Below are 21,867 nucleotides of genomic sequence, written 5' to 3' on the forward strand. Positions count from 1 at the left end.
TTTTATTTAGATCACTAGTAAAAATGTCTGTGCCTTCCTGCTCGCTACATACACGGACGGCCGCCCTACTGAGAGTGCGGAGTGGTTCTGCAAGTGGCTGGAGGAAGCGGCTAATGATTTCCGCTTTGGCAAAACTTACCTCAAAGGTCTGAGGTATGCAGTGTTTGGCTTGGGAGACTCTGCCTACCGGAGCCACTTCAACAAGGTGGGTGTGTTATAGGACCAGGTCCTTCTTTAACCAAAAGACAGACAGACAGACAAGGTCTCACACATGCTATGTGTATGAGAATGAACCTACAAACTTTGTTGCTTAAATTATTGTTATTTTTTAAATTTTACTTTATGTATTTTAACTGCCTGGATGTCTTTGTAGCACTTGTGTGCCTGGTCTCTGTGTAGGTCAGAAGGTGTTGGATAGCATGGAGCCAGAATTACAGACAAATGGGAGCCCTACCATGTGGGTGCTGGGAATTGAATGTGGGTCCTCTGGAAGGACAGCCAGTTCTCTTAACTACTGAGCCATCTTTCCAGCCCCAGTAATAATGAATTATTACATTAATATTATTCCTTTATGGCATGGCCTTGAGCATGCTAAACAAGCACCCTGCTGCTGAACCATGCTCCTAGCCCCTCACTGGGGGATCCTAGGCAGGTGCTCTTCCACTGAGCCATACCCCAGCCCCTCACTGGGGGATTCTAGGCAGGTGCTCTTCCACTGAGCCACACCCCAGCCCCTCACTGGGGCATTCTAGGCAAGTGCTCTACCACTGAGCCACACCCCCAGCCTCTCACTGGGGGATCCTAGGCAGGTGCTCTTCCACTGAGCCACACCCCAGCCCCTCACTGGGGAATTTTAGGCAGATGCTTTGGCACGCAGCTGCATTCCCAGCCAGGATGATTTTGAATTTCCCATCCTTCTGCCTTCAACTCCTCAGAGTTCTGAGAATACGGATGTGTGTGCCACCACACCTGGTTTGTGCAGTGCTGAGGACTGACCCCTGGGTCTACTGTGCACTAGGCAAGAGCTCTGTCACTGAAGTATATCCCTAGCCTTTTTATTTTGGGACAGAGTCTCATAAGTTGCTCAGGCTGGCCTTGAACTTACTTTGAGTTCAGGCAAGCCTTGAACCTGCAGATCCTCCCACCTCTGACTCCTAAGTAGCTAGGATGCCAGGCCTGTACCACCAGGCTCAACTTGGAGCTTGAAGATCATTTTGTGGTCCTGTGCTGTGCCCCTCAGCAGCCGCTCTAAGCAGGGCCCTGAGTCACTGGGTTTCTGCAGTGCAGACTGGAAGCCTGCTTTAGAGGACAGACTGGGTTTTGGTTTGTGTATTTGTGGGTTGTGGGTTTTCAGTCTCTCTCTCTCTCTTCCCTGAAGGTCAGCACGAATGTTGACAAATGGCTCTGGATGCTCGGTGCCCAGCGGGTGCTCACCCGAGGGGAGGGAGATCGCAATGCAGTTCAGAGCAAACATGGCAGCATCGAGGCCGACTTCACAGCCTGGAAGACCAAGTTCATCTCCCGGCTGCAGGCCCTGCAGAGGGGGGAGAAGAAGAAGACCTGTAGTGGGGACTGCAAGAGGGGGAAGTGTGAGTCCACCCAGCCTGGCTCAGGAGAGTCGCGCCCTCACCTGCAGGGCGAATTGTACCCCAGGGATGCGGAGGTGTGTGCTTCTGTTCCTTTCTCATTCTGTGTGTGTGTGTGTGTGTGTGTGTGTGTGTGTGTGTGAGAAAGAGAGAGAGAGAACGAGCGAGCACGTGTGCCTGTCCTCTGTGTGTCCCTGTGTGTGTTTGTGTGATTGTGTGGCTATACCTGGCTTCACCTCTGCCCTAGTTAGAAGATCTGAAACTCAGGTGCAGCTATTTCAGAGAGAGCGCAGCTTGTGACTTACACCGTGTGCTAGCCATGTGCTAGATACATGCCCCTTCCTCTCCTCCTCCTCCTCCTCCTCCTCCCCTTCCCTTCCCCTTCTCCCTCCTTCCCTCCTGCTCTTCTCCTAGTCCTTCTCTTCACCTTCCTCACCCCACCCCACCCCACCCCATCCCACCCCAGTCTGCCTCCCTCCCTCCCTCCCTCCATCCCTCCCTCCCTCCATCCTGCTCTCCTCCTCTTCCTTCTCTTTACCTTCCTCACCCCACCCCACCCCACCTCACCCCAGTCTCCCTCCCTCCCTCCCTCCCTCCCTCCCTCCTTCCCTCCTTTTTCACTCCTCCCTCTCCGTGTTCCCCTTTGTTTGACAGGGTCTGGCTCTGTAGCCCAGGCTGGCCTGGAACTTGTTATGTCGCTGAAGCTAGCCTCGGTTTCTAAGCACTGGACTTGAAACTCGGGGCATGATACTCAATCTTTTTTTTTTTTTCTACATGGAAAGTTTTATTAGTGGTGAAGGGGAAGGGAGGGAGGAGGGGGAAAGGGAGCTCAGAACTGCCACGTTGGTGGGGAGAGGGAGGGAGGAAGTATTTGTGGCACAGGATCTCAGGGCCAGGCAGTGGTGGCGCACGCCTTTAATCCCAGCACTCTGGAGGCAGAGGCAGAGGCAGGCGGATCTCTGTGAGTTTGAGGCCACTCTGGTCTAGGGAATGAGTTTCAGGGCAGCCAGCGCTACACAGAGAAATCCTGTCTTTAATAACAAAGCAAAGCAAAACAAACAAATACAAACAAGAAAGAAAGAAAAGACAAGACAGAATGTAGTCCTCACTGTTCCAGAACTAACTATGTGCACCAGGGTGGTGTGGAGTTCACTGCCACTGAGTGCTGGGGTCAAAGGTGTGCACTGCCACGGCCAGCAGTTTCCCAGTACTGTGTCAGTTGAGACCCCACTCTACCCGACCTCAGCACCTGTCCACTCTTCAGTTTCTCCATCTTCCTGCTGCTCTTCCATCTCTTCGTTACCATGGTGTGGCCACGCTGGTGTCCTTGGTGCTGAGCATAGGTGTCGAGTGATGGTGATTTTTAGCACCAGGCACCTGCTCTCTTGTTACCTGGGTTCAGCCAGCATCTTGTCTCCCCTCGTGTACTGTAGCTACTCCTGTCTGCAGCCTGTCTACTCAGTTACCTTGTGTGTTGCAGGCACACACAAGCTGGAGTGCTCTGTTTTTAGATAAGATTTTAAAATTGTGATTCCCCCGCCCCATTTTCGTGTGTGTGTGTGTGTATGTGTGTGTGTGTGTGTGTGTGTGTGTGTGTGTGTGTGTGTGTGGTGTGCATGTATGTGTATGCATGTTTTTGCATGCTTGTGGGCATGTATGTGTGTTTGGGCACACACACACATGTGTGGATGTGCATGTGGATCCAGAAATGGATGTTGGGAATCATCCTTAATCACTCCTGTACCATATTCATTGAGAAGGGTAGCTCAATCAAACCCAGAACTCAGAGAGTTACGGCTAGTAGCCAGCTTGCTCTGCACTCCAGCCAGGCTGGAGTATGGTGGGCTGTCATGCTCATCCCCCATTGATAGGGATTCCAGGGACCCGAACTCTGGTCCTCATGCTTGCACAGCAAGCCTTTAACCACCACACAGTTTCCCGAGCCTCTTTCAGCCACCCTCGAAGCCTCTGCCGTTTTCCTTCCACGGTGTGATCTTCCCACATCTCTTCCCCACCCCCACGCTTTGCTTCCCAATCTGCTAGTAATTTCTCAGTGGCTTCTTGTTGCTGTGTCCACCTCCCACCAACTAAGATGTCTTTCCCCATCCACCCTTACAGCTTTGCTTCCCTAATGATTGGTCAGTTGTTCTGTGGTGGAGGCAGCCTCCTGTGGCTACTGATTCCTAAACTCTATAGCCACAACGTGAGCACTCTGTAGTACCTGTACCCATGAGTTGCTATATTGGACTGGAGCCTTTCTGGGGAAGAATGTTTCACATTAATTTTCCGACCCCAGTGGTTTCCATGAATTGCATTTAACTTATTTTGTTTTTTAAAGGTTCATTTATTTTTTTAAATTTTATGCGTATGGGTCTTTTGCCTGCAAGTATGTCTGTGCAGCATATGCACGCAGTGCCTGTGGAGGCCAGGGGGGCGTGGGATCTCCTGGAAATGGAGTTCCAGACCGTTGTTAGTTCCCGTGTGGGTGCTGGGGACCGAACCTGCGGTCTCTTCAAGAGCAGCCAGTGCTTGCAGCGGCTGAGCCGCCTCTCCAGTCCTCTGCGGTGCTCTTTTACTGAAGACAGGTTTTACATTTTCTGAAGGTCGCAGAGCCACGTTAATGGCAGTTTTGATTAGATTTTATGTGAAGATGAAATGAGGTCCTTCGAGAGGTAGTGAATTCATTTCTGTCAAAGATGTGGTTCTGAGCATAAGTTACAGAAGAGCCCAAGATGGTCAGCTGAGTGTCTTACCAAGTAAATTGATTACTTTTGAGACAGGGTCTCAGATAGACAAGTGGCATTGATTGATGTCTAGTGCGGATGACCTTGAACTTCTGAGCCTCTGGTCCCCACCTTCAGTGTGTTGGCATTATAGGTGTGCATCACCATGTCAGGTTTGTGTGATGCTGGGGATGGAACCCAGGGCTTTGTGAATGCTCTGCAAACACTATCCACACCACCAGACTTGTTTTTTCCTTAAGGGTTTGGGGTGCCAGCTGTGCTCACTCCCTCTGTATTGGCACAGTGCAGTGGCAGAACTGTATAGCTGAGACTGGAGTTGCTTATCTTGCTGGAAGTATTCACCCTTGGCCCTTACACAGCAGTAAATTGAAGTTACTTCTCTGTATTTGCCTGCAGAGACAAGTCACAAGCACATGACACTTAACCTTAAGCTATGTTCTGAGCTGTGAGCTGTTCAGGCTGTTTCAGTGCTGGGTGGACATCACCACGTATACTAAAAGAAACAGAAGAGAGAGCGAGGGCTGTGATGTTACAGGCAATATGGGCTCATGGGGCCACTGCCATATATGGATAGCCCTTTGTTGGGTGACATTTTTTGTGACATATTACTATTTTGTCATATAGAAGCAAAGAAGACTCTGCCTGCCTCCCAGAAAAAAGTATTTCTCTCTCTCTGTGTGTGTGTGTGTGTGTGTGTGTGTGTGTGTGTGTGTGAGCTCTTGCACATGTATGGAGGTCAGATGACATCTGGTACAACTCGATCCTCTCTTTCCACCACGGAGATCCAGGAGATAGAGGCCAGGCTTTCAGGCTCTGTGGCAGGCACGGTTAGCCACTGCTCCATCTTGCTGGCCCCATCTCTGCTTTCAGTACTGAGGATTGAAGTGGCCTCAAGCCTTCTAGGAAGTGTTGTCATAGTGATCTACCCCACAGCCCACTGTTCCCACCTTCTCCCTGGCATCTTCTTCCTCTGCGCATTGTTCATTCTGTTTTCACATGGGAGGTTAGCTGAAGTGTTAGTTTTTGTCACTCTGAGTTTTTTCTTTTTAAGGTTTATTTTTGTTATGAGTGCCTGCAAGTAGGTATGTGTACTATGTGGATGCAGTGCCTGTGGAGGCCAGAAGAGGGCACCAGATACCTTAGAACTAACGTAGAGACAGTTGTGAGCTGCCATGTGGCTGCTGGTAACTGAACCTGGGTCCTCTGCAGAGCAGTCAGAGCCCTTAACCGCTGAGCTGTCTCTCCAGGCCCACTCTGTGATGCCTTTTCACAGGAATCACTCAGATGCCAGAGATCTAAGATGATTTATACTTTTAAAAATTAATACTGTAAAGGTGGGGCTAACAAGATGCCTCAACAGGTAAAGGCACTTGTCACTAAGCTTGATGACCTAAGTCCCATCCCTGAACCCACAAAGAGGAAAAAGATGATGGATTTCACAAGCACACTGTGATATTTGTGTACACACACACACACACACACACACACACACACACACACACACACACACGATAAATGATAATTAAAAAAAAAAAAAAAAGCAGGGGACAAAGATCATACAAAAACACTGTAAAGGTCCTTTGAGGTGTTGCTCAGTGGCAGAGCACCTGCCCAGCATCGTGAAAGGCTGGGGTATCCATTCCCGGCAACACAAAGTCAACCAAATACAATAAAACAGTCAGGTCCCCGTGGAAGAAGGAGTAAGGGACCAGCCTTGTGTGGGGCTCTGAAATACTTGCCTTGCAGGAGGAAGAGCCCTGTGAGAGCAGCAGTGAGGAGGAGTCGGGGACCCAGGATTATCAGAGCCTGAATTCCGTGGTGGATGTCGAGGACCTGGGCAACATCATGAACCCCATGAAGAAGGAAAAGGTACTGCTGTTTGGGGGATACCGCAGTCGGAGCCTGTAGTTCATTCAACTCTTAGAATCTGTCACAGTATGGTTCTGGTTTGAAGGGGGAAGGCAGTTTAATTTCTCTTATCTGCTACCTGGAAGGGTTTCTGTTTTTGTTGTTGTTTGTCTTACATTTTTTTTTCTATATTTACATGAATATGACATTTATTCATGTATGTGTTTTGTGTGTTATATGTGTGTCAGGACACACATGCCACAGTCAGAGGACAACTTCTGTGAAGGTTCTCTCCTTCTACTCTGTGGATCCCCATGATAGGACTCAAGTCGTTCGTCAGGCTTGGTGGCAAGCATCTTTACCTGCTGACCCATCTCAGTAAGCCTTGCATGAACTTTGCTAAATTCTTCTCATTCGGTACCATGGTAACAGGCTCCTGGAGGACCAGCAGATGAGTAGGGCGACTAATTCAGAGATGGCGTTCAGGGCCGTGGACGATGAACGTCTTTGAGGATTTGGTTTTTGACACAGGGTTTCTCTGTGTAGCCTTGGCTGTCCTGAAACTCTCTATAGACCAGGCTGGCCTTGAACTCAGGGATTGTCCTGCCTCTGCCTCCCAAGTGCTGGGATCAAAGGTGTGCACCACCACTGCCCAGCTGGGAGTATTCTTTATTGTTTAGATTTCAGACGGAGTCGGACTTAGTGTTGTGTCCGTGTCGTCACAGACAGTCAGACTTAGTGGTGTGTGCATGTCATCACAGACGGAGTCAGACTTAGTGGTGTGTACATGTTATCACAGTCACTTGAGTCACCTCTGGTCCCGAGTCCAGTTCTTCTTTTGTTGGTGTTTTAAGATAACTCAGGTTGGCCTCAATTTCTCTGTGCAGCTGAGGATGACTTTGAACTCCTGTCCAGTGTGGGGGTTACAGGTGTGTGCGCTATCACACCTGGATTATGCAGTACTTGAGCTGTACCTGGGGCGTCCTGCATGCTCGACATGCCACCAACTGAGCCGCACCCCAGCCTCTTTCTGACATGAGTGCTTTTACAGTCCTATTTCCAAATCAATCAAACTGTGTTACAGTGAAAGTAATTTTTGGCTTTGGACTAGAAATGTAATTTTCTTTATTGAAACAATCTTACAATGGAAAATGAAATGGCAGATTTATATATAGAATCCCGGAATTTCTACCTAGCTAAACCTTCCTTAAAGCTTTGCCTCGTGAGGTCAGGACGACCGTTTTTTTTTTTCTTTGCGTTCTAGTGGCCAGTAGAGGTCGCTAGAGAATGCAGTAATGAAAACCATCCTTGTCATTATTTTTGGAAATGAAATGATGTTGGACCTTGAAGCTGTCAGCTTGTAGTATTTAGTTCTCTCATAAAAACCATCAAATGGAGGGGTCTGTGTGTGTTTTCCATCTTTAGTAAGACCTGAAAATAAGTCACTTTTTTTTCTTCATTTTATGTATATGTGTTTGCATGTGTGTATTTAATTTATTGTGTTGCTGTGGGTTGACCCTGGGGGCCATTGGGTATGCCAGGCTATACTGTCAGGCTGTACTGTGCCATAGAGTTACAGCCTGAATACCTCCCCTCTTTTTGTCTTGTTTTGGCTTTTGTTCTTATTGTTTGAGAGGGAGTCAAGGGTAGCCCAGGCTGGCCTTAAACTTGGTGTGCAGCCACTGATGAGAACACACGAGGAGGTTTGTTTATGCTTTTCAGTTCCCTTGGAAGCTCCGTCAGCAGAGGCACGCTTCTCATTCGCTTTGCCCTGGGTTTCTAGTTAGGCACTTGGAGTGCTCACTCTGAGGAGAGAGCTTGATTGTGGTCGCTTTTCTCAGAGCGAGTAACAGAAGGTGGAGAAGTCAGCCTGAACGGTGTTCACTTACCTTCCGTGGGTTCGCTGCCTGTGAACCCCATCTCCCTCCTCCCTCCTTCCCTCCCCTTTCCTCCATCCCTCTCCCTTCTCCCCCTTCCTCCTCCTCCTCCCCCTTTCCTTCTCCTCCCTTCTCCCCTTTCCTCTCCCCCGTCTTCAAGCCTGCCAGCGGTAGCGTGCTCCACCGCCTCCCACTAGAAACTGCGGTTTATTTAATACTTGCACTCTGCTCCATTTTTCAAGCCTGCCAGCGGCGGTGTGCGCCTCTGCCTCCCACTAGGAACTGTACTTTATTTAATGTTTGCACTCCACCCCCTTTTCAGGGGAAGAAGTGGAGATTCAGAAAAAGTCAGTAATTTGCCAAAGTGAGGCAGTTTGTCTGTGTTTGGTTGTTAAAAATATTTGGTCTTGGGGCAGGCAGGGTGGTTCAGTGGGTAAAGATGCTCGTCATCAAGCCTGGCAGCCTGATTTTTGGTCCCTGGGATGCGCACAGAGGAGAGAAACGACCAACTCCCAAGTGTCCTCCAACTGCCCCACACCCACTCTAACTAAAGAAGTAAGTAAGTGTCATGAAAATGAAATCCTGACTTTTCAAACAAATGAACGATTGACGTGGGTTATGTTTTTATGGTTGTTTTATTTTGTTTTGTTTACTTATTGATTTATTGACCCTGGTGTTGCGTCTTCCATCATCTCTCTGGAAGCAAGACCACCTTGTGGGATGTTGGGTCTCAGCCTTGGTTGCATGGAGTCTTGCTTGTTTCCGATTCTGGTTTTCCTTTTTCAATTCAACCCAGAGAGAAAAGGCTCCACAGGAGGAGAGAGGTGGCGTGAAGAGGAACCCAGAGGGGAGCAAAGCCAGCGAAGGAAGAGCTATGATCACACCTGCTCTCCGCGAGGCCCTGACTAAGCAAGGTGAGCATCTGCCGGGACTGGGGTGCAACTGCTCCCTGGTGCACTCGGCCTGATGCCCAGGACAGGACGCAAAGCACAGGGATGTCACAGGGGACAAAGAGAAAGGCTCTGCTGCTTAGTGTGGCAGTTGGCTCACGGCGTGTTAGTCGGAGCTTAGGGCACTGCGGAGAGAAGCAGTAAAGGAGGGACGTTTATCTAGCTCAGTTCCAGATGCTTAGTCTGTGTGCTCATGTGACCTGTGTGCGTGTGGCCTGTTTCTGGGTCTGTAATGAGATAGAGCCTTGGGGCAGAAGGACTGCCTGGGAGAGATCTCAAAGCAGGAAGTAGATAGTTGGAAACAGGAAACAGCCACACCCCCAGCCACTCTTGTGACATACTTCCTCCAAACAACCCACCTTCCACAGTGCTACCACCTTATATAAACTATCCACTCCTGGAATTCCTCAGGGGGGCATTTATTTCTTCAGAGCCCTTATTTCTGATGCTCTCTGGACATAGCTAGGTGTCAGTCAGTCCAGTGTGCTGACAAGCAAGATTGACCATCACTGGGGGAATATAGAGCTGCCTGAGATACCCCTCCCACCCGGTCTCTCTCTTTCCTTATCTCTCTCTCTCTGTTTCTTGTCTTTCGAAGGCTCTCTTGTGGGTCTTGTGTATTTCAGGCTGGTCTCACACTCACTGTGAAATTGAGAATGACCTTGAAGTTCTGATCTTCCTCTGCCTCCCAAGTACTGAAATCAGAGGCATGTCCATGATACCTAGTTTTTACAGTGTTGCGGATCAAACCCTCCAGGGTCTAGTTTTTGCTGTGTGTATGTTTGGACGCCATCTGCAGAGGCCAGGAGGCTTTAGATACTCTGGAACTCACTGGAGTTAGAGATGGTTGGGATCATCGTGTGGGTACTGAGACTTGAGCATGGGTCCTCTGGGAGAGAAGCCAGTGCTCTTAACCCATATGAATCATCTCTCCAGACCGTACTTGAGTCTTATTACATTTCTTAAGTTGTTATTTGGTGTATGTCCCCTCCTTGCTCCTCAGGGACTGTGAGACATGTCTTCTAACATGCTACTTGCATTTGACCATTGTTCATTTGATCATTGATGTTTCTATTTGTCAACTTCTTTGTTTCCTGTCTCACATTTCAGTTTAGCGTCTGTCATTACATGATTACATTTGCAGATTTGGCAAATCTCTTCCTTCCTTCCTTTCTTCCTTTTCTTTCTTTCCTTTTTCAATAGTTACTTTTTATTGCCGTGAAGTGATACCATGACCAAGGCAGCTTATATAAGAAAGAGTTTATTGGGCTTACAGTTTCAGAGTGGAGTCCATAACTATCATGGTGGGTAGCATGGCAGCAGGCAGGCAGTCATGGTGCTGCAGCAGTAGCCGAGAGCTTACATCCTGATTCACAAATAGGAGTCAGGCAGAGCTAACTGGGAATGGTGAAGGCTTCTGAAACCTCCAAGCCCACCCGCAGTGATACACCACCTCCAACAAGGCTACACCTTCTAATTCTTCCCAAACAGTTCCACTAACTGGGGACCAAGCATTTGAATATGTGAGTCTATGGGGGCCACTCTTGTTTAAACTACTACATACCACTCCCTGACCCCCAGAGGCTTGTGGCCATATCATAATGCAAAATGCATTAAGTCCATCTTCAAAAGACCCCATTGCCTTTTACAGTATGCCCAACTTTAGAGAGTCCAGTCTCCACCATCTGGATTTCAGGGAGTAAACTCAGGCCTGGCAGCAAATGCCTTTACCTACTGAGCCATCTTGCTGGCCTAACCCAAAGGACTCTTGAGTCAGAGTACCACAGAGATTCCTGCACAAGCGTATTTACTGTAGTCCTGTAGCCAAAGGGCTACAGTTGCCAGCTAGCCAAGATGCAGATGGAGCCTGACTAGGGGTCAACAGATGAATGGGGAAGGAAAGTATCCATACACATTTTGTTGAACTTTAAAAAAGAACAAAAATATTTTTGTAGGAAAATTGATACTGGAGATCATTATAGTAAGCCAGGCTCCGAAAGGCAATGACATTTTCCTCTCATATATGGGCTCTACATTTTATATGGATATACAGAATCATTTATGTGAGCCTTTACAGGATATTTCTCTTTCAAACTGCCACGTGTACTCTGTAGTTGTTTAGTACAGTGTGTTCTTGGGCAGGGTCCTAGTCAACTTTAACTGTCAATTTGACACAGCCTAGAGTCACCTAAGAAGGAAGTCTCAATTGCAAACTTGTGTAGATCAGGTTGGCCCGTGGGCACGTCTGCAGGGAATCATCTTGATTGTTAATTGATGTGGGAGGGCCCAGCCCACTGTGGGTGGCACCATTCCTTGAGCATGTGGTCCTGGACTGGGTCCAAAAGTTAACTGAGCAGCAGCCTGCACGTAACAGGAAGGAGAGCAGGCCAGCCAGGTGTGTTTGTTACTCTGCTCAGTGCCTCCGGCTTTATTACTGAGATTGGCCTCCAGGACTGCTGTGCTCCTGGGAGCCAAAAGCCTCCCCACGTGCATTGGATTAGTTTATTGTTTGGGCCTCTGTCATTAGATACATATACATTTTATTTATGTTATATGTGTATACATTGAATTTGTATGTATATGTATCTAATGACAGAGGCTAGGCTCTTACTATGTAACCCTGGCTGGCCGGAAACTAACTATGTAGACCAGGCTGGCCTCCAGATCTCCTTGCTTTACCTCCTGAGTGCTGGGATTAAAGGCACATGCTACCACACCCAGCATTTTTTTTTTTTTTTTTTGAGACCGGATCTCATGGTTTGGCCTCACAGTGACCTTGAACTCCTTCCTCCAGGTCCTGAGACTACCGTCGTGCCTCACTATGGCTAGATTTTTAACAGTTTCTCATGGTTGTCAGGCTGGTGGCTCACAGCCCACCATCTCAGCACTTTCCGGAGGCCGATGTAGGAGGACTGGGGCTATCAGTGAGGCCCAGTCACAAAAGAAATTGTAGCAACAAACCCCAAAAGAGCGTCTCATCTCAGCAGATTCAACTCCGCTGTTTCTGCAGCAGCATTGTTGAGTGTTGTAACTGAGCGAGGAGACGTGGTGCTGCTGAGGTTCACTGTCACCTGGACCTGAGCCTTTGGCTTCATTTCTCTTCCCTTCCCTGGTTTTCCACGTAGGGTACCAGTTGATTGGCAGCCACTCCGGTGTGAAGCTTTGCAGATGGACAAAGGTATTTATTGGCTTTATTCAAATCTTACTGCTATTTTCTGAAACTTCTTATATTTCCATTTCCATTTATTCTGTGTATATGTGTGTGCACACGCGGGGGGCAGAGCACGTCTTACAGGAATTGCTTTTCTCCTTCACCCTTGTGGGCTCTGGGGACGGAACTCAGGCCTTCAGCTTGGCAGCAGGGCCTTGACCCTCTGAGCCATGTCACTGGCTCCCTCGAGCTTCTCAGCAGCGTTGCTGAGATGTACTTTGTAAGCAGTGTAACACCCTCAGTTTAGTGCTTTTGTAGGACTCTTAGAGCCACCGGCACAGGCTAACTAGGATGTTCCTTTCACCTCTGAAAGAAAGGCCGCAGCCGGCAGCAGTCAGTCTCCATTCTGGAGTCTCCCTCCAGCTCCTTCGAGCTGTTGACCGGCCTTCTGTCTCCACATTAAGTGGCTGACTAGACATTCAGATGACTGGAATTGTAGGTGTGGCCCAGCATGCCTGCTGTCTGTCACTTGGTGTGACTTTTTTTGTGGCACATCGTGAGTCCCTGAGGACGTTGTATACCACACCCTGTCTATTGGTTGAGCAGTTGACGGACGGCACTCAGGTTCCTTGTATGTTTTGGATGTTGTGAGTGATGCTACTAGGGACGTCACTCCATGTACAGGATTTTGTGTGGTGTACACACTTCCAAGTGTCATTGGCGGATCATGGTAATTTAAAGAGAACTTTTTTCAGTGAACTGTCTTTTTCAAAGTGGTTGTATCATTTTGTATCCTACCAGCAGTGTATGAGGGTCCTGTTCCCTCACCACTTTCCGCAGTCCCCGGAACCCTGTCACAGGGTCTGTCTGTCTGTGACCCAGGCTGGTCTCAAATTCAGGATTCTCTTGCCTCAGCCTCTTGATTGATTTATTTACTTTGAGACAGGGTCGTGGGTAGCCCATGCTGGCCTCAAACTCTCTTGAACTCCTGATTCTCCTTCCCCTCCCTCCCAAATGCTGAGATTATATGTGCAGTACCACTCCTGGTTTGTCTGGTCCTGGGACTTGAACCCAGGGCCTCATAAGCACGGGGTAAGTGCCGAGTAAGCACTCTACCCACTAAACTACACCCTGAAGAAGCTATTTAATTCTAACTTGTTCCTTTCCCTCTTATTTAAGGTACAACTATTCCAAGAGATTTTTCCTCTGATATTTTGTTATTTCCCCTGCTTTTGGTGATGGCATGCTCAGCCCAGCAAATTAGTTAATGAATTCCACATGTTGCATTCCCCACATTTCTTTTTTTCCAGTCCAGTGATTTTCAACAATGTCGGACTCAGTGCCTTCTGTGCACAGCCAGTAATGTGCAGGGCCCCTTTTACCATTGCTAAATTCAATTTTCAGATAGTAAATCACATGCATAATTTTGAAAATTGGTGTTTCAGCCAATCTGTAATGAAATGAAAGAGGAAGCACTTTATGTTAAATGTGTATTTCCGTGCAAAAAATGCCGTGATGCTTCCGTGGTAGATGCTCGGTGAGGGGCCAGCGGCTGTGTCTGGATCTGTTGCTCCTCCTCTTCCTCCTTGTCCTCCTCTTCCTCCTCTTCCTCTTGCACCTCCTCCCCTTCTTCCCTTTTTGTCTCCTCCTCTCTGTTTCTCCCTGCTCGTCCTCCTCCCGCTCCCCCTCCTCCTCCTTGTGTGTGGTACCGAGCATCAAACCAAGGGCCTTGCATGTGCTAGGCAAGCATTTTATCACATCTACAGCCTTCTACTTAAGTGGCCACAGTTAAATTTGAGAAAGAGTTGAAATCTGCCCCGGAAGCAGTGAAGAGCCAGGCCTGTTTATATCTGGTGAGACAAAGGAAGAAGCAGCCCGTACTTCCTTAGGTAGGGCTGAGAAGCCCAGGGATTATGTCCCAGTGGGGAAGGTGAGGAAGGAGGCTGTACTCAGCAAGGACTCAGGCCTCATTTATAAATTGGAGTTGGTGTAGAGTCCTGTGATGACACTTGGTGGGGGGTTGGGATGGATTGACACAGAAAGTAGACCTTTTTTTGTTTGTTTGTTTTTTTGTTTTTTTTTTTTCGAGACAGGGTTTCTCTGTAGCTTTGCGCCTTTCCTGGAACTCACTTGGTAGTCCAGGCTGGCCTCGAACTCACAGCGATCTACCTAGCTCTGCCTCCTGAGTGCTGGGATTAAAGGTGTGCGCCACCACTGCCCGGCGAAAGTAGACCTTTTTTTTTTTTTGAAGTCCCATGACTAGCTAAGGCCTGCATTTTATTTCTTATTTTATTTTAATTTCTAGTGTGTGTGTAGTACCCTCAGTGGCCAGAAGAGGGCATCAAGTCCTCAGGGGCTGGATTACAGGTAGTTGCGAGTTGCCTCTTGTGGGTGCTGGGAACTGAACCTGGGACTTCTGCAGGAGCACCATGTGGTCTTAACTACTAGTTATCTCTCCAGCCCTGTTTCTAATTTGTAATAAGACTTTGGAGATGGTCTTCTTTAAGCTATTCCTACTGGAATAGGCGATGTATTGAAAACAGGAATAATTGCCGTAGAAGAGCTAGTCTAAGGTGGCTGGCAGACCTGTGGTGACAGATTCAGGGTAAGTGATAGGCAACCTCAAACAATTTTAACATGTGAGTATTACAGGTTAGATTATTATTCATTCATTCATTTTATTCATGGGAATTACTAACAAGATATGCGATGTCAGCAGTAATTTTTAGAACAGCTTACGTTAATGAGAATTCTACTGGCAGTTTTTCTTCATTTCATTTCTTGACTATTTTGGATACAGGGTCTTACTGTGTAGCCCAGGCTGACTTTGAACTTCTGATCCCACTGAGTCCTGGGATTATAGGTGCACACCACCACATCTGGCCAGGTTAACCTTGAAGTCCAGCTGCATGTGAGCTGTCTTGCTTGAAGCTTCCCCGTGACTCTGGAGCTGATAGTGGGGATTTGTGCTGGAGTCTCTTCTGTCCCTGTCCACCAGTGGCTTGTTCTTCTAGCTTTGCGGCTCTGCTCTCCAATTAGCAATTATGCAGCTCTTGCTTGGGACAACAGCTGGCAGCCACCACCCCATCTCTTTTTGTCATTCCCATGTCTGTTCATGAACAAATACTCCCAAGGCCTGGCAGGATGGCTCAGTGTATAAGGATGTTTGCCACCAATCTGACTGGTTGAGTCAATAACCATGACCCATATGGTGGGAGAGAGAACCAAGTTTGACAGGTCCTCCTGTGTACACAAGACCACGATGATAGTTTTTCAATAAAACATTTTGTGATGTAGCCCAGTGGGAAAGCTGCAAATCAGTAAGTCCGTGGGGCTGTGGGTGTGGCTCAGTTAGCAGAGTGCTTGACCAGCATGCCTGAAGCCTTGAGTTCCTTCATTCCCAGCACTGGGTAAACTGGTGTGGTGATGTACCCTTGTAACCCCAGTATCCTTAGATGACGTGGTCAAGATCATCCTTGGCTCCATAGAGAGTGTGAAACCTTCCTGTTATACTTGAGACCCTGTCTCAAACAAACAAAGTTCTCGTGTTGACTTCCTGGAGGACAGGATAAGCAAGGAGAGATGTGAAGCCCAGCCAGCAGCAGCTGTCACAAACCTGAGTGAAGTCTTAGATAGTGGCACAGCTTAATTCTCTTGAACACAGTGTGTGAATGAATGAGTGACCCCAGTCTCTAATTTAGGTATCAGTTTCATATGAAGTCAGAGATTGAGACCCTGTGCTAGGTGGCAGGTCCCTGAACTGGGTGCCACTAATTAGTTGTGGTACAGGGTCATGGATTGCTGCTCGTTTAGAGAATATGAGTTCTCTGTAGTGGGGAAGTCAGTCACAATGACAGACAATAGAGCTGAGACTGTTGAGAGCCCTGAGCCAAAGCAGCGCTTGGGGTCTAGAGAGGGATGAAGATGAGGTTACCGAGAGAAGCAGTGATCTGCCACCGTCTTCTGAATTTCCACATTCAGAGTTGTGAGCCTGTGAGATCAGGGACCTGGCTGCTATCACAGAACATGCCAGTAAGGGCTTGGGCATCATCTTCTGGGACAGTTTGGGACTCTTTAGCCAGAGAAGCATAGCTTTGAGGTATTCTGGGGAAGGGGGTGGTTAAGAGGAGCGCAGCTCTCTGGGTTGGGACGCCAGAACTGGGGGGCATCACAGAAGCAGGACGTCTCATGTCCTTCACCTGAAAGGAGATGGCGACAGAGGCCAGCGCTAGCTGCCTCAGCTTCACAGTTGAGCCTCGTTAGGCTCAACTCCTTCCTGGCGTGAAGGCGAGTCGCTCCAGCTGAGTTGGGCAGGCCCAGTTCTCCTGACAAAGGACGCTGAGATTCCCACTAACAACAGATAGGGCATGTGCTCTTCCGTCTAGCTGGGCCTGAGTTCCCACTCTGTCTGCAGACATCAGTAGATCAAGTGGCAGTGAGAAGAGACCATTCCCCCATGAAGTACCTAGCCTGAGATGTGCTCTCCTTCCCTGCGGGCCTGACGCTTGCAAGGTGATGCCACTGTAGTGTCCAGTCAGGGCAGCCCCTTTGTCCTTGGGAGGCTGAGAGTCTCCTCTCTGCAGAGTGTTCAGGCCAGAGGAAGCCTTGCCACAGAAGAGCCCAGGCTGAGAAGTCTACTGGCCTGAAACGCCTGTCTTCCAGTGAGCCAGCTGGGGAAACCCTGTTCCCTCAACAACAGTAGGGGCCAGCAGGGCCCAGCAGGGGCCAGCAGGGGCCAGCAGGGCCAGCAGGGAGCAGCAGGGGCCAGCAGGGACCAGCAGGGGCCAGCAGGGACCAGCAGGGACCAGCAGGGGCCAGCAGGGGCCAGCAGGGGCCAGCAGGGACCAGCAGGGACCAGCAGGGACCAGCAGGGGTCATGCAAGATGAAGTCCTCTGTAAAGGCTAGGGAAGTTGAGTTCCCGGGGAAAGCACAGCACAGGACCTGTCTTCTGGCTCAGTGAAGTAACTCCTTGCCAAAGTGAAAGAAGGGTCTAGAACAGTGGTTCTCAACCTTCCTAGCTATGACCCTTTAATACAGTTCCTCATGTCGTGGTGACCCCTAACCATAGAATTATATTCATTGCTACTTCATAACTGTAATTTTGTTACTGTTAATGAATGGTGATGTAAATAGCTGATATGCAGGATGTCTGTTAGGCAACCTCTGTGAAAGGGTCATTTGATGCCCCCCCCCCCCCCCCGCTCAGGGGTCGAGACCCACTGGTTGAGAACCACTGGTCTAGCATCTCTTCACTGACAGAATGCCCAGGACGATACAGAAAAATCACCTGTCACAGCAAGGACTGAGGAAGTTATAACTTGGATAACAAAAGATAACCACTGCTGTCAGCAGCAGCTGAGTCAATGGATGGGACGGGCTGAAACAGCTACAGCAATCAGCTATCAGTGATCGTCAAACAAATGAAAGAGGAACATAGCCCAGCGAAGAGCAAGGCTAAAAAAACAACCGAGAAGGCCCAGTACAACAGGGAAGCAGAGTAACAGATGAAACAGCTTCCTGAGGGCTCAGCAGTCAAGCGGGGGTGGCAGGTTGTGTACTGTGACCTCAGCAGATCAATGGGACAGTTTGCACTCAGGACCAGTCAATAGGATTTACCCCGTCTGGACCACAGAGATCAAAGTAGAGTAGACACGAAGCAAACAAAATGGGAAGTGGAGCCTCGGAGATTTGTGGACTAATGAGATACTCAGTCAACATGTACGCCATTGGAGGAGCAGGATAAAAATGAGACAGAGTGGAACTGAAGGAGCGTGGTCACGTATGCTGTCAGTGGGGACACACTGGGAAAAGCACAAACAAGACTTACTACACTTGGTGTGGGTGTGTGTGCGCGCGCGTGCTCTCGCGTGCATGCCACAGCACACGGTGGAGGTCAGAGGACAACTTGGAAGTGTTGGTTCCCATCCTACCCTGTGGGTCACAGGGAGCAAACTCAGGTCCTGTAGTTCTGCTCTTACCTACTGAGCCATCTCACCGTACAGTGTCGTCTTAAAAATGATGTATTTGGGCTGACGAGACAGCTCAGAGGGTAAAGGTCAGCTCAGAGGGTAAAGGTCTTGCTGTGACCTGAGTTCAGTCTCTGGGACCCACATGAAGTTAGAAGAAAGAGTCAGTTCCATGAAGTTGTCTTTGGACCTTCGCATGCCTTGGCACGCCTGAGCCTGCACTCATACATCTCACACACATACATGGTAATAATAAGTAAGAAAACTAAAGCATGCAAACAAACAGTGCCTCGCTGTTGAGTTTCTCTTACTTTCTTCAAATGATGACCTGTTTCCTGCTTGTCACAGTCAATGCTGCGGGGGAGAGGAGGTTGCTACAAACACACATTCTACGGCATCGAGAGCCATCGCTGCATGGAAGCCACCCCGAGCTTGGCGTGTGCAAATAAATGTGTCTTCTGTTGGCGGTAAGTGGAGATGCACAGAGTGGGGACCGGAGGCTGGGCACTGCCCTGGGCATGTTGGACTCAACATTAGGGCTTTGCTGTGGATCAGTCTCCAGTAAATTATTATTATTATTATTTTATAATTTTTTTTATTCTTTCCTTTAGATACCAACCCCTGTTCCCACTCCTCCCTCCCCTTCTCCTGCCCCTCCCCACCTAAATTCTTAAGAAGCATATCAACCACATAGTCCATGAGTGAGTTAACTGAATTAGTATTTAAAAATTGTAAGTAGGAGGCTGGAGAAGGGCTCAGTGGTTAAGAGCACTTGCTGCTCTTACAGAGGACTGAGTTTTGCTCCCAACTATCACATCAGGCAGTTCACAATTGCCTGGAACTCCAGCTCTAGGGAGATCTCACGCTCTCTTCTGCCCTTCGGAGTCACCTGCACATTTATGTAACCACACAGATACACACAGAAAACGAAAATCGTAAGTGGAAGAAATGAGGCCCACGTGTTTTGCAAACTCTAAAGAACACTGAAGAAAAAAGAAATTGCCAGAGAATAAGAAATGCTGTGGGTGTGGTTCAGTTGGTAGAGCGAGTGTCTCTCGTGCACGGAGCCCTGGCTGCCATTCCCAACAGTGCATAAACCCCGTACGGTGGTCACACCATAATTCTAGCACTGCAATTATGGGGGCTGGAGGAGCAGAGGCTCAAGGCACTCCTCTCCATGGGAATTGGAGGCCAGCCGGGGCTACATGGGAATCTGTCTCAAACCAGAGACTGGAGTACAGAAAGAGAAGCCATACCCACTCTTCTCGAGAAACTCAAGAGTGCTTGGTGTAGGTTGTCCTTTCTAAACCTTGAGTGCTTCTGCTCTCCTCTTGTGGGTTAGGGATGGTCAGTTTTCTCTGGGAATGTGCTGGCCACAGGTCACCTTACCCTTGTGTCTGTATTCAGTTAGCTTGACTAGAAGAGGAGAGAGGAGCTGGAGGTGGCTTAGCAATTAGAAGCATGCATTCCTTTTTCAGAGGACCAGTGTTTGGTTTTCTGCGCCCATGTCGGGCCGTTCACAGCCACCTGTAACTCCAGCTCCAGGGGATCTGATGTCCTCTTCTAGGCTCCTTGGGTACTTCAAAATAGGTGCACATACACCCACAGACATAACTATAAATAAGTAATCAGAGTCAGGTTAGTGTGTTTGGTCTACCTATACCTGAAGTTGACTCTGAGCCAAGAACCGAGTAGGATGCTGAGTGGCCTTTTTCTTCATCTCTGCCGTGTGCCATGATTCAGGGAGAATCCATGAACAGTGGAACTTTTATCGGGACACCAACTCTGGCTTTGTGTTGGATGAGCTGGTCACAGCAGATTCGATGTGATGTCACAACAGGGGGCCTTAGCACGCTGCATTGTGTTTACAGGCACCACACCAATCCTGTGGGCACTGAATGGCGGTGGAAGATGGACCAGCCAGAACTGATCTTGAAGGAAGCCATTGAGAACCATCAGAACATGATTAAACAGTTCAAAGGTATTTGCCTGCTTGTTTGTTTTTTTTTTTTTTTTTTTTTTTTTGGTTTTTCGAGACAGGGTTTCTCTGTGTAGCTTTGCACCTTTCCTGGAACTCACTTGGTAGCCCAGGCTGGCCTCGAACTCACAGAGATCCGCCTGGCTCTGCCTCCCGAGTGCTGGGATTAAAGGCGTGCGCCACCAACGCCCGGCTTGTTTGTTTATTTTATTTTAAGACAGTCTTACTCATCTTAGGCTGGCCTTGAACTTGCTATGTGGTGGCGGATGACCTTGGACTTCTGATCCTCCTGCCTCTGTCTCCAGAGTGCTGGGATTACAGGTGTATATCACCACATTTGGTTTTATCCTGTGCTGAGGACGGAAGCCAGGGCCTCATACATGCTAGGCAAACATTCCACCACCCCAGCCACATCCTCTCTGAAAAGGAATGCTAGTACCTGTCAGCACAGCCTGGGTCACAGTGACGGAAGAGTGGCCTCTCTTCTTCTTTCAGTGGGATTTTTGTCTGTACCGTATGGGGCTCTCTGCAAACACCAAGGCCGGCAGAGTGGGCCGGTGAGAGATAAGGCAGTTCGGTTCAACACTCAGTAACCGGAGTTGTTTTAAACTTGGAGAGTCTGACCCTGAGTAGTTTATTTTAGGTGTATTTAAGCACAGCACGATTTGGAAAGACGTTTCCTGGTGATAATGGACTCAGTCCCATGTGCACAACAGAGCTTAAGACATGACTGTATGGAACTCTTAGTAAGGTACAAGTGACTCTTGCGTAACGATGGGTTCGGGAGAGTAACTGAGGAAACAGGCGTAAGATAAACAAGCTCGTGTCGGGGTCTGGGTTGGGGGAATCTGCTGTGGCCTGGCCACAAGGTAACGCAAATAGTCACCGGGTTGTTAACCTCACCTGTTCCCAGCCTGCTGGGTGGAAAGCAGGTAATACATCTCTCCCTGTGAAGACACAACCCCGTGTGTTTAACAGTCCTGGTTCCCTAGTGCTTACATGTGAGCACAAGGACATACATGTCCCCACAGTACTGTAAATCTCCCTGTGTGGAAAACCATGAAAGAAGTAATCAACCAACCTACCTACCCACCCACCCACTCACCCACCCACCCACCCACCCATCCATCCATCCATCCATCCATCCATCCATCCATCCATCTATCCTTCTGGGCCCTTGTAGCTTTTGTATTTCCATTAGGTAAAGGAATTAAGAAATTCCAGCCACAGCTTAGCCCTTATGAGGTGTGCTGGAAGTTTCTCTTGGAGTCAGCTTGCCATCGTCCTGAAAGCCATTGCTTTGCTTGGTGAGCGCGAGCTGGCTGTGTGAACTGACCTGATACTTCAGTCTGTGGAGAATTCGTAGGTATGGTTGGTCCTGGGGCTAGAGAGATGGGCTCAGCGGTTTAGAGTGTGTGCTGCTGAAGTTCTGTTCCCATCCCGGACTCCAGGTGGCTTACAACTAACTCTCCCTACACTCCAGTTCTGGGTATCTGGTGCCCTCTTCTGGCCTCTGTAGGCAGTACTACACTCACGTGCACATACCTCTTCTCCCCTGGACACACATCCATACTCATAATGAAAATAAAAATAAGGTAGATGTGGTAGCGCACATCTTTAATCCCAGCACTCAGGAGGCAGAGGCAGATGGATCTCTGAATTTAAAGGCCAGGCTGGTTTATATAGGGAGTTCTAGGCCATGTTACATAGTGAGTCTTTGCCTGAGGAAAAAAATAGTAATTACATTTAAAAAAAAAAAAAAGATA

The 21,867-nt window shown here is 48.6% G+C and overlaps 1 protein-coding gene across 5 annotated transcripts in view; it reads left to right on the forward strand.

The window, feature by feature from the left end:
• The window catches only part of LOC128121113 (S-adenosyl-L-methionine-dependent tRNA 4-demethylwyosine synthase TYW1), a 168,880-nt gene that overhangs the window by 11,121 nt on the left and 135,892 nt on the right, over positions 1-21,867 (forward strand). For 4 of the 5 annotated variants that reach the window (XM_052755580.1, XM_052755578.1, XM_052755579.1 and 1 more), the window contains exons 5-11: positions 11-205; positions 1,379-1,663; positions 6,077-6,199; positions 8,852-8,969; positions 12,131-12,183; positions 18,472-18,590; positions 19,995-20,104. In XM_052755580.1, coding sequence (XP_052611540.1) covers positions 11-205; positions 1,379-1,663; positions 6,077-6,199; positions 8,852-8,969; positions 12,131-12,183; positions 18,472-18,590; positions 19,995-20,104 — 1,003 coding nt within the window. Of the gene's footprint in view, positions 1-10; positions 206-1,378; positions 1,664-6,076; positions 6,200-8,306; positions 8,611-8,851; positions 8,970-12,130; positions 12,184-18,471; positions 18,591-19,994; positions 20,105-21,867 lie in introns of those variants that run through there. The other variant, XM_052755581.1, reaches the window with a different exon arrangement.

The sequence above is a fragment of the Peromyscus californicus genome, unplaced genomic scaffold, assembly GCF_007827085.1.
Source record: "Peromyscus californicus insignis strain IS unplaced genomic scaffold, ASM782708v3 Scaffold_2__1_contigs__length_46816999, whole genome shotgun sequence".
Taxonomy (NCBI): domain Eukaryota; kingdom Metazoa; phylum Chordata; class Mammalia; order Rodentia; family Cricetidae; genus Peromyscus; species Peromyscus californicus.